Source organism: Sapajus apella, unplaced genomic scaffold (genome assembly GCF_009761245.1).
Source record: "Sapajus apella isolate SASKATOON/1434 unplaced genomic scaffold, GSC_monkey_1.0 scaffold97, whole genome shotgun sequence".
In the NCBI taxonomy this organism is placed as follows: Eukaryota; Metazoa; Chordata; class Mammalia; order Primates; family Cebidae; genus Sapajus; species Sapajus apella.
Window position 1 is genome coordinate 2,564,347 of NW_022437037.1, and position 24,483 is coordinate 2,588,829.

Here is a 24,483-nt window from a genome sequence, read left to right on the forward strand (position 1 = left end):
ATCCCAGCACTTTGGGAGGCTGAGGCAGGTGGATCACTTGAGGTCGGGAGATGGAGACCAGTCAGGCCAACATGGTGAAATCTCATCTCTACTAAAAATACAAAAATTAGCCGGGTGTGGTGGCACATACCTGCAGTCCCAGCTACTTAGGAGGCTGAGGCAGGAGAATAACTTGAACCCAGGAAGTAGAGGTTGCTGTGAGCCGAGATCATGCCACTGTGTTCCAGCCTGGGTGACAAAGACTCTGTCCCCCCACCCCCCCCCCGCAAGAAAAAAACCAAAACAAAACAGAAAGCAGCTGCTGGGAGTGGCCAAGTCAGAAGCTCAGCACACATCATCCCGGTGCCAGAGCAGGGCCTGTAGTCCCTGGACCGTGTCCTTCCAAACTGCACCCAGATTGCCCCACAGTCCATCACTGTCCAGCCCCATCTGCTTGTCACCACTTGGAGGAAGCAACTGCGAGGCCCACACAACAAAGAGATGTGCCCCCTGGACAGGCAGATCGTGGCCAGGAGACAGCACAGCCTGCAGTGGATGAGGACATCTGCCCTCCGTCCCATGGTGACACCTGCAGGCCAAGTGTGCTGTCAGAGCCAGAGTACAGTCTGGCGGTCAACTCCTGAGTGGAGAGGAAGGAGCCCTGTGACCATCCTGTCCTGCTGTGCTGCTCTGCCACTGTCCCTGTGCCTCTATGCCTCAGTTTCTTCATCTGTGAAATGGGGGCAGGACAGGGTTGGGAACCAATACCAGGTAGGGCTCTGGATAAAGGAAGTGAAAACAAAGGGAAGGGCAGGTCACAGCCCGGTCACGCTGGGGGTGAGGGGTGACAGGGAGGCTGGAACTTTGGGATGTTTGTCGGGACATCCAGCTCTTGTCCCAGAGCTCACAAACCAAAGCTACCACTCAGTTGTCACCAAGTCCTTCGCTATAGAGTTGTGGGCTTGTAGGAGGCGCAGGGCTTGAGTCACATGGCAAGTGAGTAGTTTGGAAGCTCAGGTGTGCGGGAAAGCTGGGTGCTCGGGCTCTCTGAGCTGCGAGGCCAAGCTGAAAGCCAGCTGGTTACCAGAAAAACACGGTCAGGGTTTCCACAGCAAACATTTCCCTCCCCACGGCCCTGACTCACTGCCGTGGCTACTCACGCGAACACCAACTTCCCCCTTCTCTCCCGCCGGGGGCCCCAGAGGCAAAGAACTACGGCGCCAGCCTGGCCCCCAACCCCAAGCTCCCAGCCTTCCTCATGGGACCCTGGGAATTCCGCAGTCTGGCCAGCCCCTTACCCCCAGCCCAGCCAGCCTGCGCCTGCCTGGCCCCCTCCCTGAGCGGGTGGGCGGGAGGCCGTGTTTCTATTTTTGTGCCAATGTCCCACAGATGCCATTGTTGCCCAGCAGTTGGTGGCGGGAAGGGGGGATTTCAGTGAGGAGACTGTGAGTACTAGTAGCCACTTATAGAAAGTCGCTTCCAGCAATTATTCTAGGAGTGGAGCCTCGGGGCTGCCTGCAGCCCCCACCCGCCCAGGGCCTGACCGGAGGCGGTCAGATCGGAGTCAGCCATCCCTCTGTCTACCCCAGAACACTCAGATCGTCCTACAGGCAGGGTGGCAGGGGAAGGGATCAAAGCCAGACAGACCTGAATTCAGATGGGGGCTCAGTCATTAGCCTATGACCCTGGACAGTCACATTGCCTCTCTGGGCCTCAGTTTCCTCATTTGGAAATGATATTCCCACTTCATAGACTTATGAGGATTCAGTGCAATTCTGCCTGCAAAGTGGGTTGTCCAGTGACCAGCTAAACATGTGGGAGTAGCCTCGCTTTTTTTTTTTTGAGACGGAGTTTCACTCTTGTTACCCAGGCTGGAGTGCAATGGCACGATCTTGGCTCACCGCAACCTCCGTCTCCTGGGTTCAAGTAATTCTCCTGCCTCAGCCTCCTGAGTAGCTAGGACTACAGGCGCCTGCCACCACACCTGGCTAATTTTTGTATTTTTAGTAGAGATGAGGTTTCACCATGTCGGCCAGGCTGGTCTTAAACTCCTGGCCTCAAGTGATCCACCGCCTCAGCCTCCCAAAGTGCTGGGATTACAGGCGTGAGCCACCAAGTTTGGCTCGCTTGGCTTTTAATCCCTCTGATTCTCCCCTTGCACGTCATTCAAGGAGAGCCATCCATGGTTTAGGGGCTGGGAAACACGGGCCCAGTTAGAGGCCCCTGCAGCTAGTGAGAACTACGAATCTCTCAGCCATGCCTGGCTGTGGCCTCCTATCTCTGAGCCTCAGCCTCCCCCTCTATGCAGGGAGGAGTTGAGCTCAGTGATGTTCTAGAATTTGTGGCCCCTCAATCCCAGGCTGCCCGTCAGGGGTCCAAGCTCTAGGAGTCCTAGTTTCCAGCCAGATGGCCACAGGGTGGGTTTCCAGAATCCCCTGGAGAGATACGCTTCTTCCTCAGCTGAGGGGACCCCTAGTCCCTCCAGCCCTCCTGGTGATCAGCCCAAGCATACTCACCTCTCAAACTCATGTGCCTTTCTGAAAGGCCAGCCCTGGGCCCAGCACGGGGCTTCTGTGTTCTCAAAGCAGGACAGAAAAGGCATAACTCTGTCCTCAGGAGCTTGGCAGAGAACAAGCCAACACCTCCGAACGACCAGACATAAACAGCAACCGACACCATCAGCCCCCTCGTGAATAGCCAATCAGCAAATGCTTATAAGAATGTAGTCTTTCCTTCCTTCCTTTCCATCTCTCTCCCTTCCTCCCTTCCTTCTCTTATCCATCCATCCATCCATCCATCCATCCATCCATCCTGTCACTCATCCATCCATCCTCTCATCTATCTGTCCACCCACCCACCCACCCATCCATCCATCAGATACTGATTCCCTGGCTGATTCTGAGCTGAACACCAAGGATGCAGCAGTGAGAGGGCAGGCACAATCCCTTCTCAGCCCATCTGATGCCCCCAAACCCCAATCCTGCCCCTTCACCAAGCCTGCCTGTAATATTTGCAAGGCCTGAGACAAGAATACGAATGGCAGCCACTGGCCCCAGCCCTTCCTCCTTCTCATCACTGTGGCTCTGACAGCCGAGCAAGGGTGCTCATGTGTCCACATGTGGACAGCTCAGCCCAGATACCCAAACTCCACCATGACTGCCTCCCCAAGTAGCCAACTCCACCATCCTTCAGGTCTGGGGGAGCCCACATAGCTCCAGGGAGCTCCCCTGGAGGATGGCACAAGAAGGATCCCTGCATCCCTGAGAGGAGGCTCAGAGCCATTTGGGCAAGGGATTCTGGGGTCGTTGATGCCCAGACCATCTTCTAGAAGGGAGGAGTGCAGGTTTCGGTGGGGTGTACATCCCTTTGGCCCTGCAGATTCCCCACTCTGGGAGAGGGCTGCAACTGGCAGAGGGCTGGAGGGAGACCACTTCCCCCAAGGCCCAGGCAGGGGTCCCCTTTGCCCAAGCCTGAGGGCTGCACTGCCCTCCATGGCCTCCCACAGCCTCCCAGGACAGTCAGGGGGTGCTAGGGTCCCTCCGGCTCTCTCTCTCTCTCTCTGCCTGAGTGACCTTGCCTGACCCTCTGGTCAAGAATGAGTCAGTGCTAGGGCCTGACAGGCTCTGTCTGTTCAGGAGTGGGTGGGGTCTCAGCTGCCCCAAGTTTGCCCAGGACGGGGTGAATCACTGCTGACCCAGCTCTGCCCTGGCCTGGCTGCCTGTACATTTGTCAGGAGGATAGCAGATCGGCCCAGTCAGCCTGACGGGAATCGCTGAGACACGAGGCTGGTTTCCTGTCTCCGAGGGTCAGGATGTGACCCTGGGCCCCCTCCCGGAATCCAGGCTCCGGCCTGCCCTTCAGGGACCCAGCGAGATCCAGCCTCTGCCCAGTGGGTCTGTTTGCAGACCTGCCCAGCACACGCACGGAGCGGAGCTGCACTTCCCCGAGGTTCTCGGCTGCCTCCGCCCATGTACCACCCACCCACAGGAAATCTGAGGATTCTGAGGGATGGACGGGAAAGCCTCTTCTCTGTGCCAGGGATCGAAGGAGGCGGCATAGGTCAGGAGGGATCGGCTGGCTGCTGAGAGCCACCACCCCCGCTGCCGCAGCCAGCCCCTACGCCTCTAGGCCTTTGCTGTGCTGCGGCTTCTGGCTGGAATGCCCTCTACCCTGCTCCTGAGCTAGACACCAGGAGCCTTTTCCCTAACGTCCCTCCCTCCTCTACCTTCAGTGCTCATCCCCCTATCGCCTACGGCCCCCTGAACCCCCACTTGCCGATCCCACTACTCAGTACCAGGGCTGCTGATGCCACCTCTGCCTCCCTGGCTCTCCCTTCTCTCTACATCATCAACATAGGCTGGGCACCTGGTGAGGGCTATGTAAGGGGCACTGTGGGCTCTGGACCCCACTCTTAGGGACTGCCTGGGGATGAAGGTACCTCCCAGGGAAACCACGGGTTCCTCAGTGGTCACAGCAGCAGTAGTTGGCAGGATCATGGGCTCAACCCTCGGGTCAGGGAGACTGGGAGCACTGGGAGGAGGGAGGCCAGCTTGGTGAGGCTGGACCTCAGCCTGCCCTGCTGAAAATGAATTCACAGCCCTGCCCCATTGATCTTTTTTTTTTTGAGACAAGGTCTCATTCTGTTGCCCAGGCTGGAGTGCAGTGGTGGGATGTCAGCTCACTTTAACCACCGCCTCCCAGGTTCAAGTGAGTCTCCTACCTCAGTCTCCTGAGTAGCTAGGATTACAGGCATGTGCCACCGTGCCTGGCTAATTTTTGTATTTTTAATAGAGATGGGGTTTCACCATGTGGGCCAGGATGGTCTCAAACTCCCGACCTCAAGTGAACCACCCGCCTTGGCCGCTCAAAGTGTTGGGATTACAGGCGTGAGTCACGACGCCTGGCCTCCCCCATTGATCTTGTAGCAATAATCATTGAGGTTCCAATTATTCAACTGATGTGAAGATGTTCTGTAAACAGTAACGACCCTGGCAAAATGAGGACGTTCACAGGTGAGAGACGAAATCCAGAGAGAAATAATAACAACAATAACTGTAGCCACCATCCGTTGAGCAGTTGCTCCGGACAGGTCCTGCGCTTGGTGTTTTGCCTGCACCATCCGGCTGGATTCTTACAACACCCCCGTAAGGCAGGTGCTGGCAATGGCTCTTTGTTTCCCAGGGGAAAATCAAAGGTCAGAGGTGGCCCAAGGAGATGTGGCTGTCAGAGGTGGAGCCACAGTTCAATTGGAGGGCTGTCTGGCTCCAGAACCCGTATTCTCCACCCCTGCATCAAGGTCACACAATGGTGCACACATTTGTGCACGCATGCATGTATTCACTCATATGTTCAGGAGTTATTGGGGCCAGGTGCAGTGGCTCACACCTGTAATCCCAGCACTTTGGGAGGCTGAGGCGGGTGGATCATTTTAGGTCAGGAGTTCAAAACCAGCCTGCCCAGCATGGTGAAACCCTGTCTCCACTAAAAATACAAAAATTAGGCTAGGTGGCTCACATCTATAATCCCAGCACTTTGGGAGGCCGAGGCAGGCGGATCACCTGAAGACAAGAGTTCTAGACCAGCCTGGCCAATGTGATGAAACCCCATCTCTACTCAAAATACAAAAATTAGCCGGGCGTAGTGGTGCACACTTACAATCCCAGCTACTCAGGAGGCTGAGGCAGGAGAATCCCTCGAAAACGGAAGGCAGAAGTTGCAGTGAGCCAAGATTGCGCTGCTATACTCCAGCCTGGGTGACAAGAATGAAACTCTGTCTCAAAAAAAACAAACAAAACAAAACAAAAACAACTCTACTTTAAAATACAAAAACTTGCAAATTAGCTGGACGTGGTGGCAAGCGCCTGTAATCCCAGATACTTGGGAGTCTGAGGCAAAAAACAGAAAACAAACAAAAAGAGTGATGTGGTGTAATCCAGGCCCTGGGTCAGCTGCTGCGACTCTGTGTGTTCAGGTGAGCTCCTGCGCCCATAAAGGTGTGTCTACCAGGGAGTGGGGAGGACCACCCTCTGCACTCCAGGGTGCTGTGCAAGGTGCTGGCCAGGGACAGATCCAGGACTGAACCCTGGGTTTCCTGAACCCCAGATGTCTCCACCACGTCCTCAAATGAACATCCCTCGCAGGCCTGACGCCTGCAGCCTGGCTGTTTGAATTAAAAGTTGGAAGCTCCATGGACTGAGTCCTCTAGAAGAAGCAGAGGCTGACAGGAGTATTTTGTTGTCATGAACTCAAGGATTCTTGGAATATGACATGAGTTACAGTGGCACTCTGCCATGCCCCTAAAATCCCTCCAAGAACTGTCATTGCCCACAGGATAATGATCAAACTCTTTTTTTTTTTTTTTGAGACGGAGCCTCGCTCTGTCGCCCAGGCTAAAGTGCAGTGGCATGATCTTGGCTCACTGCAACCTCCACCTCCAGGGTTCAAGCAATTCTCCTGCCTCAACCTCCTGAGTAGCTGGGACTACAGGCATGCACCACACACTGGGCTAATTTTTTGTATTTTTAGTAGAGACGGGGTTTCACCATATTGGCCAGGCTGGTCTCAAACTCCTGACCTTGTGATTCGCCCACCTCAGCTTCCCAAAGTGCTGGGATTATAGGCATGAGCCACCGTGTCCAGCTCAAACTTCTTCTTTTTTTTTTTTTTTTTTGAGATGGAGTCTCTCACTGTCGCCTAGGCTGGTGTGCGGTGGCGCCATCTCAGCTTACTACAACCTCTGCCTCCCAGGTTCAAGCGATTCTCCTGCCTCAGCCTGCCAAGTAGCTAAGATTACATGCCCGGCTAATTTTTTGTATTTTCAGTAGAGACAGGGTTTCACTATGTGAGCCAGGCTGGTCTCGAACTGACCTCATGATCCACTCACCTCGGCCTCCCAAAGTGTTGGGATTACAGGCGTGAGCCACCACACACAGCCTCAAACTTCTTAATATGGTGAAGTATGTTTTGCCATCTCCCCTGTCCTGCAGGGGAATCTCCAGCTGCTGCCACGTGATGACCCCAGACAGAGCCTGCTGCCTCTGCCTCTGCATTCATTCTATTCTGTGGTTTCCACACCACCTCCTTCCCTTGGTGAGCTCCTGGACATACATGTTGTACCTTCCTCCAAGCCTAAGTCTCCTTAGCTTCCAAGATCAGACGAGATCAGGTGTGTTCAGGATGGTGTGGCCATCATCACAAGCCCTGCCTAATCTGTAGCAGCTGGGGTGCCCCGGCCCTGTGCTCCCTGAGAATGTATCAGTCCCCTGGATCCTGGCTGTCTGTCTACACACCTGTCTCCTGTAGACCTGGACACCTGCCAAGGGGCCCTCCTCTCACCCTGGCCCGGTATTGAGCCATTAGGGCTGGGGGATCACAGGCACACAGAGGAGGCACAGGGACCTGAACATTGACACGAACAACGTTAACTTACAGCGGCAGTCGCGTTTTGAATATCATTCCCAAATTTGAAGAAAAATGACAATGCCTATGAAAACCACACAAAGTATGTTTGGGGCTATCTATGATTTGGAAATTATCAAAGCCCACAGTCCTCGTGGAGGGCAGGGCGGTGGGGAGCAGGGCCCCCTGATATTGGTGGTCTGAACACTCTCTTATCACTGCACAAACGCCAGGCAACTTAACAGTTTTGAGGGCAGATTGGCCATAAGTTTACCCAGAGCTGACACCGCGAAGTCATTGTCAGGACCTAGGCTACATCAGCCAGGTGTAACCTCCAGGCCGACTAGGCCAGAAGCCACCTGAATGCTGAGATCTACCTGGGGAACCAAGTGACAGGCTGGCTCTGGCATCCCCAGGGATCGGTGTAAACATTGGCCCTGAGCATGTCACTCCATGGCTCACAACCAGCCTCAGTTTCCTCCTCCAAGAAGTGGGGATAATAACAGACCCCAGCAGATGAGCCTCGGAGGCTTAATACATGTGAGATGCTTCATTTCTGGCATAGAGTCGGCCCTAGCATAGTCTCTAGCACACAGCACTTAACAAAGGTGTTATTATTTTTGAGGCAGAGTCTCGCTCTGTTGTCCAGGCTGGAGTGCAGTGGCGCAATCTTGGCTCACTGCAACCTCCGCCTCCTGGGTTCAAGCGATTCTCCTGCCTCTGCATCCTGAGTAACTGGGATTATAGGCGAGTGCCACCATGCCTGACTAATTTTTGTACTTTTAGTAGAGACAGGGTTTCACCGTGTTGGTCAGGCTGGTCTCGAACTCCTGACCTTGTGACCCTCCTGCCTCAGCCTCCCAAAGTGCTGGGATTACAGGCATGAGCCACTATGCCCAGCCTTGTTATTATTAAGAAGGACAAAAATATCAGACAAACTGATGGTGGGCTGGGGTCTGCTGGGGAGAATCGTCTCCAGGCCAGCAGCAGCCTTTGGATCTCTGAGGGTCACAGATGTTCAGTAGGGGACATTCCAGGGAGAAAGATCTGGGCTCAACTGAGAAGCACTTTTTTCTTTTTTGAGACAGGGTCTCACTCTGTTGCCCAGGCTGGAGTCGAGTGGTACGATGTTGGCTCACTGCAAACTCCCCCTCCTGGGTTCAAGTAATTCTCCTGCCTCAGCCTCCCAAGTAGCTAGGATTATAGGCACATGCCACATGCCCACCTAATTTTTGTATTTTTAGTAGATACAGGGTTTCACCTTGCTGGCCAGGCTGGTCTCGAACTCCCGGCCTCAGAGATCCACCTGCCTTGGCCTCCCAAGTGCTGGGATTACAGGCGTGAGCCACCACACCCAGCCCGAGAAGCACTTTTCAAAGTCCAAGCTGCCCAGAGTGGAGCTGCGTCCTCTGAGATCCCATGAGGTCTCCACATTGGAAGTGCATAAGCAACACTCACCTGGTCCCCCCACCTGCCTGGCTCTTCTCTACCCAGCTCTTCCCACTTGAGTCTTGTGGTGGCACCCATAAGATTGCCCTGATCCAGACTCTGCCCCTAGAAATGACCCTGTGAGATGCCCATATCACCCTCTTGGCAGGGGTCCTGATGAGGACTCAGCCACTGACAGCCACGAGGAAGGCACCCCTAACCCCGTCTGACTTGGAGCTTCCTCTGAGCCCCCACCTGACCCTGCCATGGGACACTCACCCTTGGGAACTCCAGGAAGAGGACATGGACTTCGAGGATGGCGTTGGGGACCTGAGCCACACAGCCCTCCAGGACCTGGCTGGTGGTGTATGTCACCTCGCCCCTCTCAGGGTCCAGAGGCTGAAGGTCACAATGGACTGTTTCTTCAAGATCTGTTGGAGAAACATCCAGAAAGAAGCCAGGTGAGAATAAGGTGATGACACTGACTCTACTTTGCAAATGTCTCCTAGGGACTCGACACGCGCTAAGGGCTTTACTGCACTGTCAGCCACCTTACGGCATGGATATCGTTATAGCTATTCCATGGATAAATAAACCCAGGCCTGGAGAGGAAACATCTCTGCTCAGGGTCAGTGCTACTTGGTATAGGACTGACGAATTAGAAGACACCCAGCTAAATTCAAATTTCAAATAAACAATGAGTATTTTTAAGTATTAGTATATTGCAAATACTGCATAGAACATATTAATCCTAGATAAATTTTCATTGTTTATCTGAAATTCAGATTTCACTGGGCCTTCTATATTATTTATTTATTTAGATAGAGTTTTGCTCTTATTGCCCAGGCCAGAGTGCAATGGCGTGATCTCAGCTCACCGCAACCTCTGCCTCCCAGGTTCAAGTAATTCTCCTGTCTCAGCCTCCCAAGTAGCTGGGATTACAGGCATGCGCCACCACACTTGGCTAATTTTCTGTATTTTTAGTAGAGAGGGGGTTTCTCCATGTTGGTCAGGCTGGTCTCGAACTCCCGACCTCAGGTGATCTGCCCACCTCGGCCTACCAAAGTGCTGGGATTACAGGTGTGAGCCACCATGCTGATCTTTTTTTTTTTTTAATTTAATTAACTAATTAATTAAGAAGGGATTTTACTGTGTTGCCCAGGCTGGTCTTGAACTCCTGAGCTCAGGCAATCTGCCCACCTTGGCCTCCCAAAGTGCTAGAATTACAGACATGAGCCACTGCGCCTGGCCCTATTTTTAATTTTTTTTTTTTTTTGAGGCAGACTCTGCTCTGTTGCTCAGGCTGGAGTACAGTGGCGAAATCATAGCTCACTGCAGCCTCCACCTCCCAGGCTCAAGTGGTCCTCCCATCTCAGCCTCCTGCGTGGCTGAAACTACAGGCATGCACCACCACACCCAGCTAATTTTTGTATTTTTATAGAGATGGGGTTTCACCATGTTGCTCAGGCTGGTATTGAACTCCTGGACTAAAGGGATCCTCCCATTTCGGCCTCCCAAAGTATGCGGATTACATGCATGAGCCACCATGCCTGGCCTATTTTTATTTGATGTGTCTGGCAACCCTAGCTTCGCGGCAGGGCCCAGGTGTGAACTGACATCTCCCTCCAGAAAGGCAGGAGCTGAGCTCAGGAGACAAAGCTTCCCCTCTCGTACCTCAAGGCAGTGGGAGGAGTGGCCTGAAGGGGTTGAGACTTCCCTGGCCCCAAGGGACAGGGTGAGCCGACAGGGCGGCCCAGGTTCGGAGCGAGGCTGCGGGAGCCCGCAGAGCCCAGAAACACAGGTCCTGAGGGAAAGGAATGGAATTTCACCCTGACCTCGCAGGAGAGGAAGAGGAAATGAGGCCCCACACCTCGTCCTGAGGAATGTGCCAGGGAGGAAGGGGGGCTCCGGAGGAGGGAAGGAGGACAGAGAAGGGGAGACTGTTTGGAAGTTTGTGTCTCCATCTTGTCGCGCTTACTTCCTGTTTTCTTGGAGATCAAAGATGGGCGCGGAGAGACTGGCCTCATGTCCAGCCAAGGCCGGCTCGGAGGAGGGGGCAGGGAGGCTTCCTCCGAATCCCGGGCTGTCTGGAGCCTCACCGGCCTCCTTCTGCACCTTTCCACTGCACGCTGGGCTCTGGGCCCCAGAAGTCAGCAAAGGACGTGGGACAGCCGCCCCTTGCCATGGCAACGCCATTCCCAGCTCTATCTTGTGAAGGAGAAGATCTGGAAGGGGACCCTTGGCTGTCGGGGGCCCAGGCCTTGTATGTCCTCTCTCTGGCCCTACCCTCCATGTCCCAGGGACTCTGGAGTGCCTGGGCATAGTGGCATTTTGGTTAAAAGCAAGCTCCCTGGAGCCAGGCCAACCTAACTTGCCTCTCAGGCCCAAAGCTTACAAGCTATGTGGCTTTGGTGAATGATTTCACCCCTTGAGGCTTCAATTTCCTGGTCTGTAAAATGACAGCAAATAGAACCCACATGATCCATAGAGGTGGTTGGGTGGACTCCATGAGACTGGGCACATGGCAATTCTTTCTTACATTTCTATTTATTTATTTTTCAGATAAGGTCGCACTCTGTTTCCTAGACTGGAGTGCAGTGGTGTGATCATGGCTCACTGCAGCCTTGAGCTCCTGGGTTCAAGCGATCCTCCTGCCTCAGCCTCCTCAGTAGCTGGGACTACAGGTGTGTGCCACCACGCATGGCTAATTTGTTTTATTTTTAGTAGAGACTGGGTCTCGCTCTGTTGCTCAGGCTGGTCTCAAACTCCTAAGCTCAAGCAATTCTCCCACCAGAGCCTCCCAAAGTACTGGGATTACAGGTGTGCGCCACCGTGCCTGGCCGGCAGTTCTCTTAATTACAATTATTTTACTGACCTCAGTCACTATAGAATTGACTGATCTAAGGGGTGGGGTGAAGTGGCGTGCTGGGCAGCCTCCAGGTGATGGTCCTGTGGGATGGAGAGGCCACTGGGGCCTCCCTCACCCCAACAAACTCAACGGCCTATGCCACCTCCTGTTTCCACCTGCTCTGACCCAGCAGCCCCCGTGTTCTCCCCACCCTCTCCTTTCCTCATCAGTGAGCACAGGTTCCTTGGCTGTTACCTAGTTTAAGCCTCTCCTACTCAGATGGGGAGACTGAGGCCTGGAGGGGCAGGACACGTCAAAGTTTCACAGCACATGGCTGACCAGGCCGGGCCTCGGACCCACGTCTCCCGACATGACCCAGTGTCTGGCCTGCAGATTGTCACAGCACCTCCCTCTTTCCCTTTGGGACTTTCCCTGCCCCCTCCCCAGACTTCCAGGAACCCCAGTTCCTCCCGGATTGCTGAGGCCGCCTGGGGCCGCCTCCTCCATGCCGTCAGCTGGCGGGAGAGGCCACAGGCCTGGCCATTATGTAATGATCAGATAACAGGCCTGGCGGGGAGATCAGATAAGAGGTCCATTTATTTTGGGGACTTTTCGAATCCTGGCCACCCCCACCCCTCAGACGAGAATGGGGAGACAGGAGGGAGTGTGACGCCTGGGCCTGTCTCCCAGAGCCTGAGGCGGGCCCAGACCAAGCTGAAAACAATCCCCTGGCACCAAGGGAAACGCCAGGACCTCCCGGGACTGGGTCAGAGGAGGAGCCACTGGGGGCCTGGGTGACTGGAGCCCCAAGTGAGAGACTCAGGAGCCACCTCTCACCACTGTCCCCTCTCCACTCATGTGCACACAGCGCCTCCCAGACCTTCCAAACGGCTACCTCCAGGACCCTGGAGGATGATCAAGAAAAACAGCTCTGGAGCCAGATGGCCTAGGTCAAATCCCAGCTCTGCCTCTCAAAATGCTGGTCACCTTGAACAGAAGGCTGACTTCTCTGAGCCTCAGTTTCCCCATTTGCAGACCAGCAATAATTGCTGCAGCTGCTCCCATCATGCTTACTGGGAGCCTAGGTAACATTTCAAGGCTTTACACGAGTGCACTCATTTGATCCTCACAGCAGCCTCATGAGGTGGAGGTGGCAGCTGCTATCACACCCCTGAACACTCAAGAAAACTGAAGACCAGGGCAGTTAAATAATGTGTCCGAGGTCACCTGACTACTCAGTGCTGGGGCCTGGATTTAACCCAGGTAGTTGGGCTCCAGCAAGCTGTGGGCACTCGCAGGCCGACTGTCAGTTTGATGGGGCGACCCTGTCAAGTGCCTGCTACGGAGTAGGTGCCCCAGACACAGAAGATGTGAGTATTATTTCATCATACCAGAGCACAGATACTTTTCTTCCCCGCCCCTCTTTTTTTTTTTTTTTCTGAGATAGAATCTCATTCTGTCACCCAGGCCAGAGTACAATGTCTCGAGCTCAGCTCACTGCAACCTCCTCGTCCTGGGTTCAAGCAATTCTCACGCCCTCAGCCTCCTGAGGAGCTGGGACCACAGGTGCACAACCACACCCCGCTAATTGTTGTATTTTTTGTAGAGACTGGGTTTCGCCCTATTGCCCAGGCTGGTCTCAAACGCCCGGGCTCAAGCAGTCTGCCTGTCTCAGCCTCCCAAGGCAGACACTTTTCAATGAGTCTTTTTTGCTGCAAAGCCTGCACCACCTTGTTCAGCACCACACACACACACCCCAGCCACCTTGTACTCTTTTCAGGTTCAATTACAGCCTCACAGGTTTCCCAGCATCCAGCCCAGTCACTGTGTCCAGCCACAGCAAGGTCTCAGCGCACCTTGGCCCCGGGCGCCCCCATGGTTCCGCAATGCCTGCAGCGTCAAGTTCCCACACTGCACCCTGAAGTGGAGGCGAAAGGCACAGCGATCAGCCTGATGCGGGGGCTCATACCTGTAATCCCAGCATTTTAGGAGGCCAAGGCGGGTGGATCACCTGAGCTCTGGAGTTCGAGACCAGCCTGGCCAACATGGCAAAACCCATCTCTACTAAAAATACAAAAACTAGCCAGGCGTGGCGGCGTGCGCCTGTAATCCCACCTACTCGGGAGGCTGAGGCAAGAGAATTGCTTGAACCCTGGACGTGGAGGTTGAAGTGAGCCAAGATTATGCCACTGCACTCTAGCCTGGTTAACAGAGCAAGACTGTGTCTCAAAAAAAGCAAAGCAAAGCAAAGCAAAGCAATCTGACAGATATCAAAGATGCCGAAGGTTCAGGTCCCGATTCTTCCACCCGCCAGCTGCCTTTCCACCCTCAGGGTTCTCATCTGTAACGTGGGGATGAGGGTCATCACAGCTTCCTATGGAGGCGGTGAGCCAGCTGGTAAATGACACCAGCACAGCACTAGGCCAGGTCCTGATAAGTTGGGCTTGCTCAGGAACTGGTGACTGCTGTCACAATTATTTATGCCTCGTCAGTGGGGATATGTGGGCTCTTCCCTCAAACACACCTCGCTCCTGCCCCTACCATGCCCTTTCCCAGACCAGCACTCATCCTTTGTTTGACCACCTGGCCTGTTTTTGAGAGTCAGGGTCTTGTTCTGTTGCCCAGGCTGGAGTGCAGTGGTGCAATCATTGCCCATTGCAGCCTCTACCTCCTTGCCTCAAGCAGTCCTCTGCCTCAGCCTCCCAAGCAGCCACAGGTGTGAGTCACTATGCCCGACTAATTTTTAAAGTGTTTATGGAGAAAGGTCTCGCTATGTTGCCCAGGCTGGTCTTGAATGCCTGGCCTCAAGTAATCCTCCCTCCTCAGCCTCCCAAAACATTGGGATTACAGGCATAAGCCACTGTATCCAGCCCCTGGCCAACTTCTATTCATCCTTCAAAATCCTGTCCTAGAAATCTCATTGAAGTCAGCCCCTCCTTTCTCAGCTGCACCCGTCCTTGGAGAACCCCGCATGCCCAGGTGTGCTGTTCTGTCAGCGTGTCTGCACTCCCAGCAGTGACTTTTTCCAGAACAAGGAGAGTCCACACCCTTCCATGTCCCCTCACTTAGCCTAGGGCTCAGAGCAAACATCCATTTGTGGAATTGGCTGCTCGGGGCTGCCTCTGACCTGCTGGATGACCCGCATCAAGTCCCTTCACCCTTCTGGGACCCTGTTTCCCCACGGCTAGTGGGTGGGGAAGAGGGAGGGATGGTTAGGACATATTCTAATTCTACTGGGGTTCTGACGGTCTGTTTCACCTAAGGATGATGGGAGAAAGAGAGGGCAGGGCATAGATGGGGCTTCTGAAAGTAAAGGTGGGGTCCCAGGGGTTGTGCCCCAGATCCATTATGGGGACTAGGGAAAAGGCTGAGCGCCTGTGGGGAGATCAGGCAACAGGAGGCTCCTCATCCCCTCCCCTGCGGCAGCACAGTGCAGAGCTCGGGCTCAGGGCTCAAGCCCCAGTGGCCCATTTCAGGGCAGTGTTACTGGGTAAATCCCTATACCTGAGTTACACAAGTGCCTTAGTCTTCCCATCTGTCAAATGGAGGCAGCAGGAGTGTCTCCTCCATAGGGCTTTTGCGAGCGTTAAGTCTGACAGTACACATACCATGCCTAGAGCAGTGTCTAGCATACAGTAAGTGCTGAATAAATGCCAGCTGTTATTTTTTTACTCCACCCCTAGCCCTGCCACAGGGGTTGATGCCAGCTAAACCCCGGATGAGGGTCCCCTTTGGCCTCCAAAGCCGGTACCCCAAAGCCTGGGCTGAAGCTAGGAGCAGGGCCTCAGAGCCAGGATAAACAGTTGTCCAAGTCTCCAGCATCTGGGCCACAAAAGTGGAGGGAAAAGCAGCTGAATTTGGAAGCAGACAGCCTGGAGTAGAAATCTGGACCTGTCATTTGACCCAACCCTCAATTTTCTCATCTGTAAACTGGGGATAGAGGCGAGGAGGAGCTGGCGCTATGCCTGACATGCTGGGGACAGAGGAGAGGAGGCTGCCTCACTCTTGTCCAGATCCCCTTCCAGCACTGGGGCAAACAGATAGGTCTGTCACCAGAGGGCCCAGCACCAACCCATCTGTGACCACGAGCAAGTCCCTCTGTCCCTCTGGGTCACATCTGTCTGGATGAGGCGAGGGAGAATCCTAGTAGTCACATCCCCCGTGTCCTGGGGAACCCACCCTCTCCTGGTTCACATGGCCCCTGCTCCAGCCTCTTTTTCCTCCTGGCAAATGGGAACACAGCCTCTAAGAGGTGGGTGTTTGTGGTCTTGGTCCTGCACCACTGACCCTTCTCCCGCTAGTCCAAGACCCCCCCACAGGCAGCCAGCTGCATGGGGGCTTCAAGTCCTTCAGCAAAGGATCCTCCACACTCAGGAAACACTCTGCCACCCAGCCGCACAGCACAGGCAACGAGCCCTCGCAACCCTGCTGCCGGGATGAAATCCACATGAAATAATCCAAAATACAGGAAAAGGTGCATGTACCAGAACTGTGCATCATGGTGGTATTTATAACTAGAACAAAGGGGAAACCACCTAACTATTTAACAATAAGGGATCTGCCAGGCAAACGGTGACAGGTTGATGGGACAGAATTTTCCAGAACAGCAAGAGGATGGTCATAAAGTCCACAGGACAGCACGTAGACCTGGTTTGAAAGAAGTAGACAAAAGACTCCCAAAATGTGGACCCACCTGGATTAAAAGTAGCTTAAAAAGTAAAAAAAAAAAAAAAAAAAAAAAAAAAAAAACAATAAAGCCATCTACCACCATGCTAACAGTACCTGTATCAATAAAGAAATTCTGAGGTGATTTTTTTTCTTTTTTTTTTTGTGGGGGGGGATGGAGTCTCACTCTGTCCCCCAGGCTAGAGTGCAGTGGCACAATCTCGGCTTACTGCAACCTTCACCTCCCGGGTTCAAGCAATTCTCCTGCCTCAGCCTCCCAAGCAGCTGGGACTACAGGCATGTGCCACCACACCCGACGAATTTTGTATTTTTAGTAGAGACAGGGTTTCATTGTGTTAGCCAGGATGGTCTTGATCTCCTGACCAAGTGATCCGCCTACGTCGGCCTCCCAAAGTGCTGGAATTACAGGTGCGAGCCACCATGCCCAGTCCTTTTTATTTTTTGAGGGGCAGGCTGAGGCAGCTATATGGTTAAACTACTTTAAAAATAAAAATCTTTACGTGCTTTTTTTTTTGATACAAAGTCTTGCTCTGTCACCCAGACTGGAGTGCAGTGGCTCGATCTCCGCTCACTGCAACCTCCGCCTCCCAGGGTCAAGCAATTCTCCTGCCTCAGCCTCCTGAGTAGCTGGGATTACAGGTGCCCACTGCCATGACGAGCTAAGTTTTGTATTTTCAGTAGAGATAGAGTTTGCCATGTTGGCCAGGCTGGTCTTGAACTCCTGACCTCAGGTGATCCACCAGCCTCAGTCTCTCAAAGTCCTAGGATTACAGGTGTGAGCCACCGCGCCCAGCCTGCTTGTTCTTTAAAAAAACAACAAAAACCCAACATTACATGAAAATATGTCTTAGAAAGTGAAAGTCCCATAGAGAAAACCCCAGGCCAGAGAACAGTAATAGTGGGTTAAATAGAAAATTCTATTCCAGAATTTTTTCTATGCATATTGTACATTATCACTGATTTATGGTTGCCAGAATGGAATTATTGTTCTTTGGGTACCTAACGGCATGTCCCTGACGTCTGTCTGTGGCAGTGTTCACATAGCTCTGCCTTCTTCTTGGCACCTGCTGCATGATATTCTGTCGCTTGGTTATTTACTTACTTACTTACTTATTTATTGAGACGGAGTCTCACTCTGTCGCCAGGCGCCAGAGTGCAGTGGCGCAATCTTGGCTCACTACAACCTCCACCTCCTGGGTTCAAGCACTTCTCCTGCCTCAGCCTCCCAAGTAGCTGGGACTACAGGCACGTGTCACCATGCCCAGCTAATTTTTGTATTTTTAGTAGAGACGGGATTTCACCATGTTGGCTAGGATGGTCTCGATCTCTTGACCTCGTGATCTGCCTGCCTCGGCCTCCCAAAGTGCTGGGATTACAGGCGTGAGCCACCATGCCCGGCATTGATAATTTATTAACAGTCTTTGCTCGTGGACATTTAGATCATTTCCAGTTAGTTATCGGGTTGTTACATGTACACATAGATCACACATCTTTACAGAGTTGGACAAGTCACTGTGGAAGGCTGACTTCTGAAGGTTGAGTTGTGAGGGTAACAAGTCACATTCATGAATTCCAGACCCATTTCTAGAATGTCAGGGTCACTCCTACCCCCACCCCCAGCAGCGACCTCTGGGTTCCAGGCCCCGGCCCCAGGTTCCCCTCTGCCCTCCATGGGCCTCAGCTTCCCAGACCACAAATGAGTTGGGCTGGTGACCTGTTGTACCTTGGAGCCTGTGACCCCTGGTGCACCAGGACCAGCTCCTACCCACTCACAGGACCAGACTGATACATTTCCAGGAGTTTTTCCAACTGGCTGTTACATGGCTATTACTATTTTTTTTTTAAATCATGAATGTCCAAATTTATGTATTCCTGTTTTATGCCCCTGACTGTCACCTCTGCTCCCAATGTGATCTGCCCCTGCAGAGACCCTAGAGAACCAACCACCGGGTGCTACTGGGCATCGATTCCCAGCTCTGAGCTTGGGGAGCTGGTGGCTTGAAGTCAGCCAAGTGGGAGTACATACGCTGTGGAAATCCACGAACGCTATCCACAAATTGAGCCCCCTACCCTGTTGTTAATTATTTACAGTACCAGCACACCACTGCCTTTGATCCTTTAAAACCAGGCCCTAAACGTCTGCAAGGACCTTTCTCTAGCAACCAAGAGGAAGACAGTGTGACCACAGCAAGAAATGTGGGAGAGGGAAGCCTGGACAGCTAAGGAGGCAGATCCTAGAGCTGAGGCAGGGGCTCTGTCTTAGCCGTGTGAACTTGGCAAGTCAGAACCTCCATTTGCTCTTCTGTAAAATGGGGATGATGGCAGCAGCCATCTTGCAGGGTCGTTGTGAGCCATATTAAGAGGGGTTGCCCTGTCATACCTTGCTAGCAGCAAACATTTGGGGAGCTGTGGGCCGGGAGTCAAATCCCTGCTAAGTCACTTACTGTGTCTGAAACTCAGTTTCCTATCAGTCAGGTGGTGGGAAGAGCTTCAGAGACCCAGAATCAGGGACTCTAAAATGCTGTGGGGTGGGGAGGTGGGGAGAAGGTGGCTGCTCCACCTCCATTTTCCGTCCCCGTTCTCCCCACACTGTTAGCTCACTTTTGCCCCCTTTCCCCCAGATCCCTCAGGAAGCCCCTGCATGCGCAGGTGGGTCAAGGGATGTCCACAGGACTGGCCAGCAGCTTGAGATGCCCGAGGGGTCGGGAGTGGGACGTGGGGGTGGGGGTCCCTGGCTCCTCGCCGCCCCTCCTCTGGTCAGTTTCAGAAAGTAGCAGAGGCCATGATGCCCTGGAAGAGTCCCCAAGCCGAGCAGTCCCACAGAACCCCTAACCTGGCCAGACCCCCTCCTGAACCCTTCCTGGGGATCAGGGAGCGGGGAGGGAGGAAGGGCAGGGCCCTGCAGCCTTGGCCTGTTCGAAGGGTTCTGGGAGCTGCTCAAAGGCCCTGGGCGGTAAGCTGGAGGAACTTAAAGCTAAAAATAAACAACACAGAAGTGACAAGCCTGCCAGAGCCCTCTCGGCAATGATCCTTTACCACCAACCTTCTCAGCAGCTCGGAGAGGGAAGGAAGTCTGTTATCCCCACTTTGCTCAGAGGCCCGAAGGCAGTTCCCGAGATCACACCACAAGGAAGACCCTATGTGAGATTTGAACCCAGAGCCAGCACTCAGAGCCCAGGCTGTGGGCCCTCCTTCCCACCCATTCCTCCTTGGAAAACTCAAGGCCCAGAGAGGGCAAGAAACTCTCCTGGGGCTGCACAGCATTCTGGGACCTGGGCTTCCAGTAATGGAACACAGCTGGGAGAACAGATGCCAGAGGCTAGGGTTAAAGTGAATGAGTCAGCCCAGTTTGCCCAAGGCTTTCAACACCCAAAGTCCTGCATAACCATTTAGTTTCAGCAAACTGGGAGGATCGGTGACCCTCCAAAGCCCCAAGGATGGCCCTGCTGGGTGTGAGCTCAGGATATAGGAAGGAGGCCGGGTACACTTGGGGCCTGGTCTGTGCACCAGAGGCCGAGTCTCCCCACCCCGGGTCCCTGGACACCTACTTGCAAGGCTGAGGCTGCAGCTGGCCAGCAGCAGGACAACAGCCAGAGGGAGTGTGCCACGGTCCATGCTGTCCACGCAGGGGCCTGTGCGCTGGGCCTTATCCGGTGTCCAGGGGCAGGGCTGCAGGTGGGCGCCGGGGCCGGCGTGGGCTCGCGCGGGGACCCGAGGGGAGCAGGCAGCTGGAGCGACGGCGTCCCTGCTCCAGCCTTCTGAGGTGGCGGCCAAGGGGTCAGGAGAAGTAGACACAGGGACGTGGGGCTGGGCCGGGGTCGCTGTCTGACGAATGGGCGGGGAGGGGGTGCTGGGCTCCAGGGGACGGCAGTGACGGCAGCAGTCCTGGCTGGGCGCAGATGGAAGCTGGGGTATGACCAGCAGCATGGAGCTCCCAGCTCATCCAGCCCGGCCCAGGGAGGCAGGAAATGCGCTTCCTTAGAGAAGGGGCTGGGCCAGGCCGCCTGCCAGGCGGGTAGAGGAAGTGCCACAGGCTTTGTCGCTGGGTGGGGGGCCCTGGGATGGGGGGAGGCAATTGGATGGGGGGGAGGCAGTAGGGTGGGAGGGAGGGCCCAGGCTCTAGGCTTGTCTCCCTAAGCACCCCACCCTCCCATCCCACCCTCTCCAAGGCGGGTGGGTAGGAATGCATCAGGCAGCCCCACAGAAGAGAACAATCACCCTAACAGCCCACTGAGGAGCCCTTTCAGGGAGCTGGGCTTAGCTAAAGTAGTTTCTGTGGAATTCATGACCCTATGTGCTCAGTGATCCCATTCTGCAGATGAGGAAACAGAGACCTGATGTGTTGAGATCACTGGTCCAAGAAGATGGTAGTGCTGGGAGCCTGCCTACCTCCACCACCTCACGTCTCTTCAGGCACCAAACCCAGCCTACTAAGCGCAATTGACACAGGGCTGCCCAGCAGGCAGGAAAACTGAGGCTTAGGTTAGGGAGGGAAGTCCCAAAGTGGCATAGCAAAGTGGCTAGGGCCAGCGTCTCTGGGCTCAGAGAAGCTGCCCAGGGCCACACACTTCATGTCTGATGTCTTCATGGGTGGAAAATCCTTCATGGACAAAAGACAGCTCCAGGCCGGGTGCAGTGGCTCATGCCTGTAATCCCAGCACTTTGGAAGGCCAAAGCAGACTGTTCACTTGAGGTCAGAAGTTCAAGACCAGCCTGGCCAACATGGTGAAAGCCTGTCTCTACCAAAAATACAAAAATTAGTTGGGCATGCTGGCACGTGCCTGTAGTCCCAGCTACTTGGGAGGCTGAGGCTGGAGAATCACTTGAACCCAGGAGGCGAAGATTGCAGTGAGCCGAGATCAGACCACTGCATTCCAGCCTGGGTGACAGAGTGAGACTGTCTCAAAAGAGGAAGAAAAAGATAGCTCCAAATGATGGGGACTTTAATGGCACTTCTGAAGTCAGATGGCTCTGGGTTCAAATCCTGCTCTGCTTATTTTGAGCCATGAGACCTTGGGCAAGGCCGCTCAATTCTCAGCCGCCCTGCTTGCAGAGTAGGGCACGATGGAGCCTTCCTGGCCAAGCAGTTGTGAGATTTCTGAGGGTCAGGACACTACAGCACTGAGCCCTGGGACATACAGCAGACACTTCCCCATCAGTGCTACCTCAGCTGGGTGACAGTCCCCAAACTGTTCCATGTTCATTCTGCAAACAGTAAGCACCTACTGTGTGCCCACCATGGTACCTCACAGGTAGCACCCAGGGCCAGGCCCATGGAAGCTTAGAGAAGGAAGCCTGAGCCACCTGGAGGGGCTGGCAGTAGGCCTGCCCTTGGAAAGACTGGGTGAGCTAGGAGTGGGAGAAGGGGTGAGGAGGGCATGCCAGGCAGGGGTGCCAGACTAAGCAAAGGCACAGAAGCAGGAAGCAGTCGGACCACTGTGGGACCAGCAGGGATGTGGTGGGGACAGGAAGCTGGAGGGACAGAGAGTGGCCCTGCATTGGGAGGGCCTCAAACGTCAGGACTATCCTCAGGGCCACCAGGAGTCATGGAGGGTTCTTGAGCAGGAGGAGGCTGGCAGAGCTGGGCTTTTAGAGAGCAAATCTTTGTGTGCTGGCAGGACCCATGGTGAGATGGAGCCAGAGGTTCTTCTCCCTGGATCAATCTGTCCTGGATACAGGTGGAGAAACCGAGGCTCAGGGAGGGAGGAGAAGGCTGGAGCCCTGGGTGCCCCCGGAGGGAGGATATCAGTCTGGGGTCTGAGGCCTGGCCTCTCTGCTTGTCTGCTGGCCATGTGTTTGTCTCTGCAGGAGCGTCACAGGGGCCGGGAGGGTGGGTGCGGCTCCTCGGGTGGGGACAGGGGATAGTTTTGCTCGCCCAGCCTTGTGGCTGCCTGGCCAGTTTGCAACCAAGCATGGCTGTGAGGTCAAGGGAGAGGGTCCTCTCCCAGGAGGCCACCCTGAGAGGGGCATCTCCTCTGCCTTTTCCTGTAACCTCGGAGACGAGGCCACGGGCATTGCGAGGCAAAGGGTGGCTCCGTGGGGGTTCAGGGGTGGCTGTGAGGTTTCTCCAGGCCGCAGACCAAGATGTGTGCCCCAGCGACAGTTAATCCAGCCCCAGGGGCTGAGTGCTGTCTGCACCAGGGCCCGCCCTAGGCGTTCACCTTATCAGCTCTGAATCCTCACAGGCGCTCCAGGAGGTGGGCACAGTTTTACCCCCACTCTACAGAGGAGGAACCCTAGCTGCAGGGTGGTGACCCCAGGGCTGCCCGGCTCCAAGCTCATCTCCTCCCTCCCTGCCACCACCCACTGAGTTTGGAGTGAGGGACAGATGTGGCAGGGGCTGTGGGTGTCACAGGGGGTTTGGGGCGTCTGAGGCAGTAACAGGGACCCCACAGGAGGCTCTTCCCAAACCTCCTTCCCTTCCCTTCCCTCCACACTGCACAATCTAACCCCATCCACCTTGTAAACAAGACCCAGTGGATTCTCTAGAAAGCAGTAGAGACTCCAGGTGGACTCCAGGAAGAACTGGGACCCCTACCCCAGACACCTCACGGAGGAAGGAAGAGATTGGGACCACAGAGATTGGGGGGGTGAAGCAGAGGTCACCTCTGGCCACACAGCACCCTGACCTTTCCCATCACACCCCCAGCCTGTGTGCAGCCATCTGCATGTGTCTCTCTACTCAACTAGAAGCCCCACGAGGGCAGAGACTTTGATGCCCTTTGATGCTGTGTCCCCTACACAGAGCCCGGGGCTTTTGGCTCTTGAGATAGATTTGTTGAAAGCATGAAGGACCGGCTAGGCGTGGTGGCTCACGCCTGTAATCCCAGCACTTTCGGAGGTCGATGTGGGCAGATCACAAGGTCAGGAGTTCAAGACCATCCTGGCCAATATGGTGAAACCCGTCTCTACTAAAAATGCAAAAATTAGCCGGGCATGGTGGCGCATGCCTGTAATCCCAGCTACTTGGGAGACTGAGGCAGAAGAATCGCTTGAACTGAGGAGGTGGACGTTGCAGTGAGCCAAGATTGTGCCACTGCACTCCAGCCTGGGCGACAGAGCAAGACTCCATCTCACCAAAAAAAAAAAAAAAGAAAGAAAGAAAGCGAGCAAGCATGAGGGACCCTAGAAGGCAAGGCAGGGGTGGGGATCATGGAGGTCCAGAGAGGTGGGCTTGTCATTGGTTCCTAGGAGCAAAGGCCAGTCCTGGACCGGGTCTCCTGCCCCAGGAAGCTCAATGGCCACACAGCCTCACAGCTGGGCACAGATCTTGGGTTAGCCCACATCCCCCAGCTGCACTCTCCCTCCTTCGGGACACATCCACTTCCCCGCCCCACCCCTGAGGAGACCAGGGGAGGCAGAAAGAGGAGGTTCCATCCTCCAGCCCCTTCCCTGCAGGGTCACTGCATACTGGTGGCCTCCCTCCACTGAAGGCCAGGGTCCTATTGGGGACCCCCTCCACCCAGCCCTGTTCGGCTGTGAACTCAGCTCCTCCCCTGGCCCCTTCAGGCTGAGGGTGGTCACAGCCCACGCCGCTGCCAGCCCTGGGGTTCTGCACTGTCCCCTGGGACTTCCCTATACCCTGACCACACCTGTGTAAACAGACCCTTCATCAAACTCTCCTCTAATGATCCTACTGGAACGTGCCATCTGTTTCCTGCCGGGGCTCTGACTGATACAGATGCATTCAGGTGCCATCTGGGAACACTGGAGACACGCATGGCTGATGGCCAGGCCCCCGTGCCAGGACCCCACAGAGGGCAGATGCACTTATTCTGCTCCTTCTTCCTCCTGGCTGGCCAGGAAGGCCAGGGCTGCAGGAAAGGATGGAGCACGTCCACCTTGGCCACTGGCCACTGAAGGAATTTCAGGCGGCCCCCAGGGACCCACCAGGCGGCTGACCGTCTCCACCACCAGCCCGGAGCCAGGAGCCGTTGATAACAGCAGGACCAGACCCACAGGACAAAGAAAGAGAGAGAACTGGCCTGGGAGTGGGGTGCCCAGGCTCTGCCCCACTCCGGCCAGGTAGCCCCAGGCAAGATCTTTTTTTGTTTGTTTTTTTGAACCGGAGTCTCGCTCTGTTACCCAGATCAGTGCAGTGGCGGCTTCAAGCGATTCTCCTGCCTCAGCCTCCTGAGTAGCTG

At 54.7% G+C, this 24,483-nt stretch overlaps 1 protein-coding gene across 1 annotated transcript in view; it reads right to left on the minus strand.

The window, feature by feature from the left end:
* ENG (endoglin) overlaps positions 1-20,343 on the minus strand; it is a 39,540-nt gene extending 19,197 nt beyond the window's left edge. The window contains exons 1-2 of the mRNA XM_032257348.1: positions 19,888-20,343; positions 9,085-9,236 (exon numbers count right to left, since the gene is read on the minus strand). Coding sequence (XP_032113239.1) covers positions 9,085-9,236; positions 19,888-20,266 — 531 coding nt within the window. The 5' untranslated portion in view covers positions 20,267-20,343. The remainder of the gene's footprint in view (positions 1-9,084; positions 9,237-19,887) is intronic.
* Between the last annotated feature and the right edge of the window lie 4,140 nt (positions 20,344-24,483).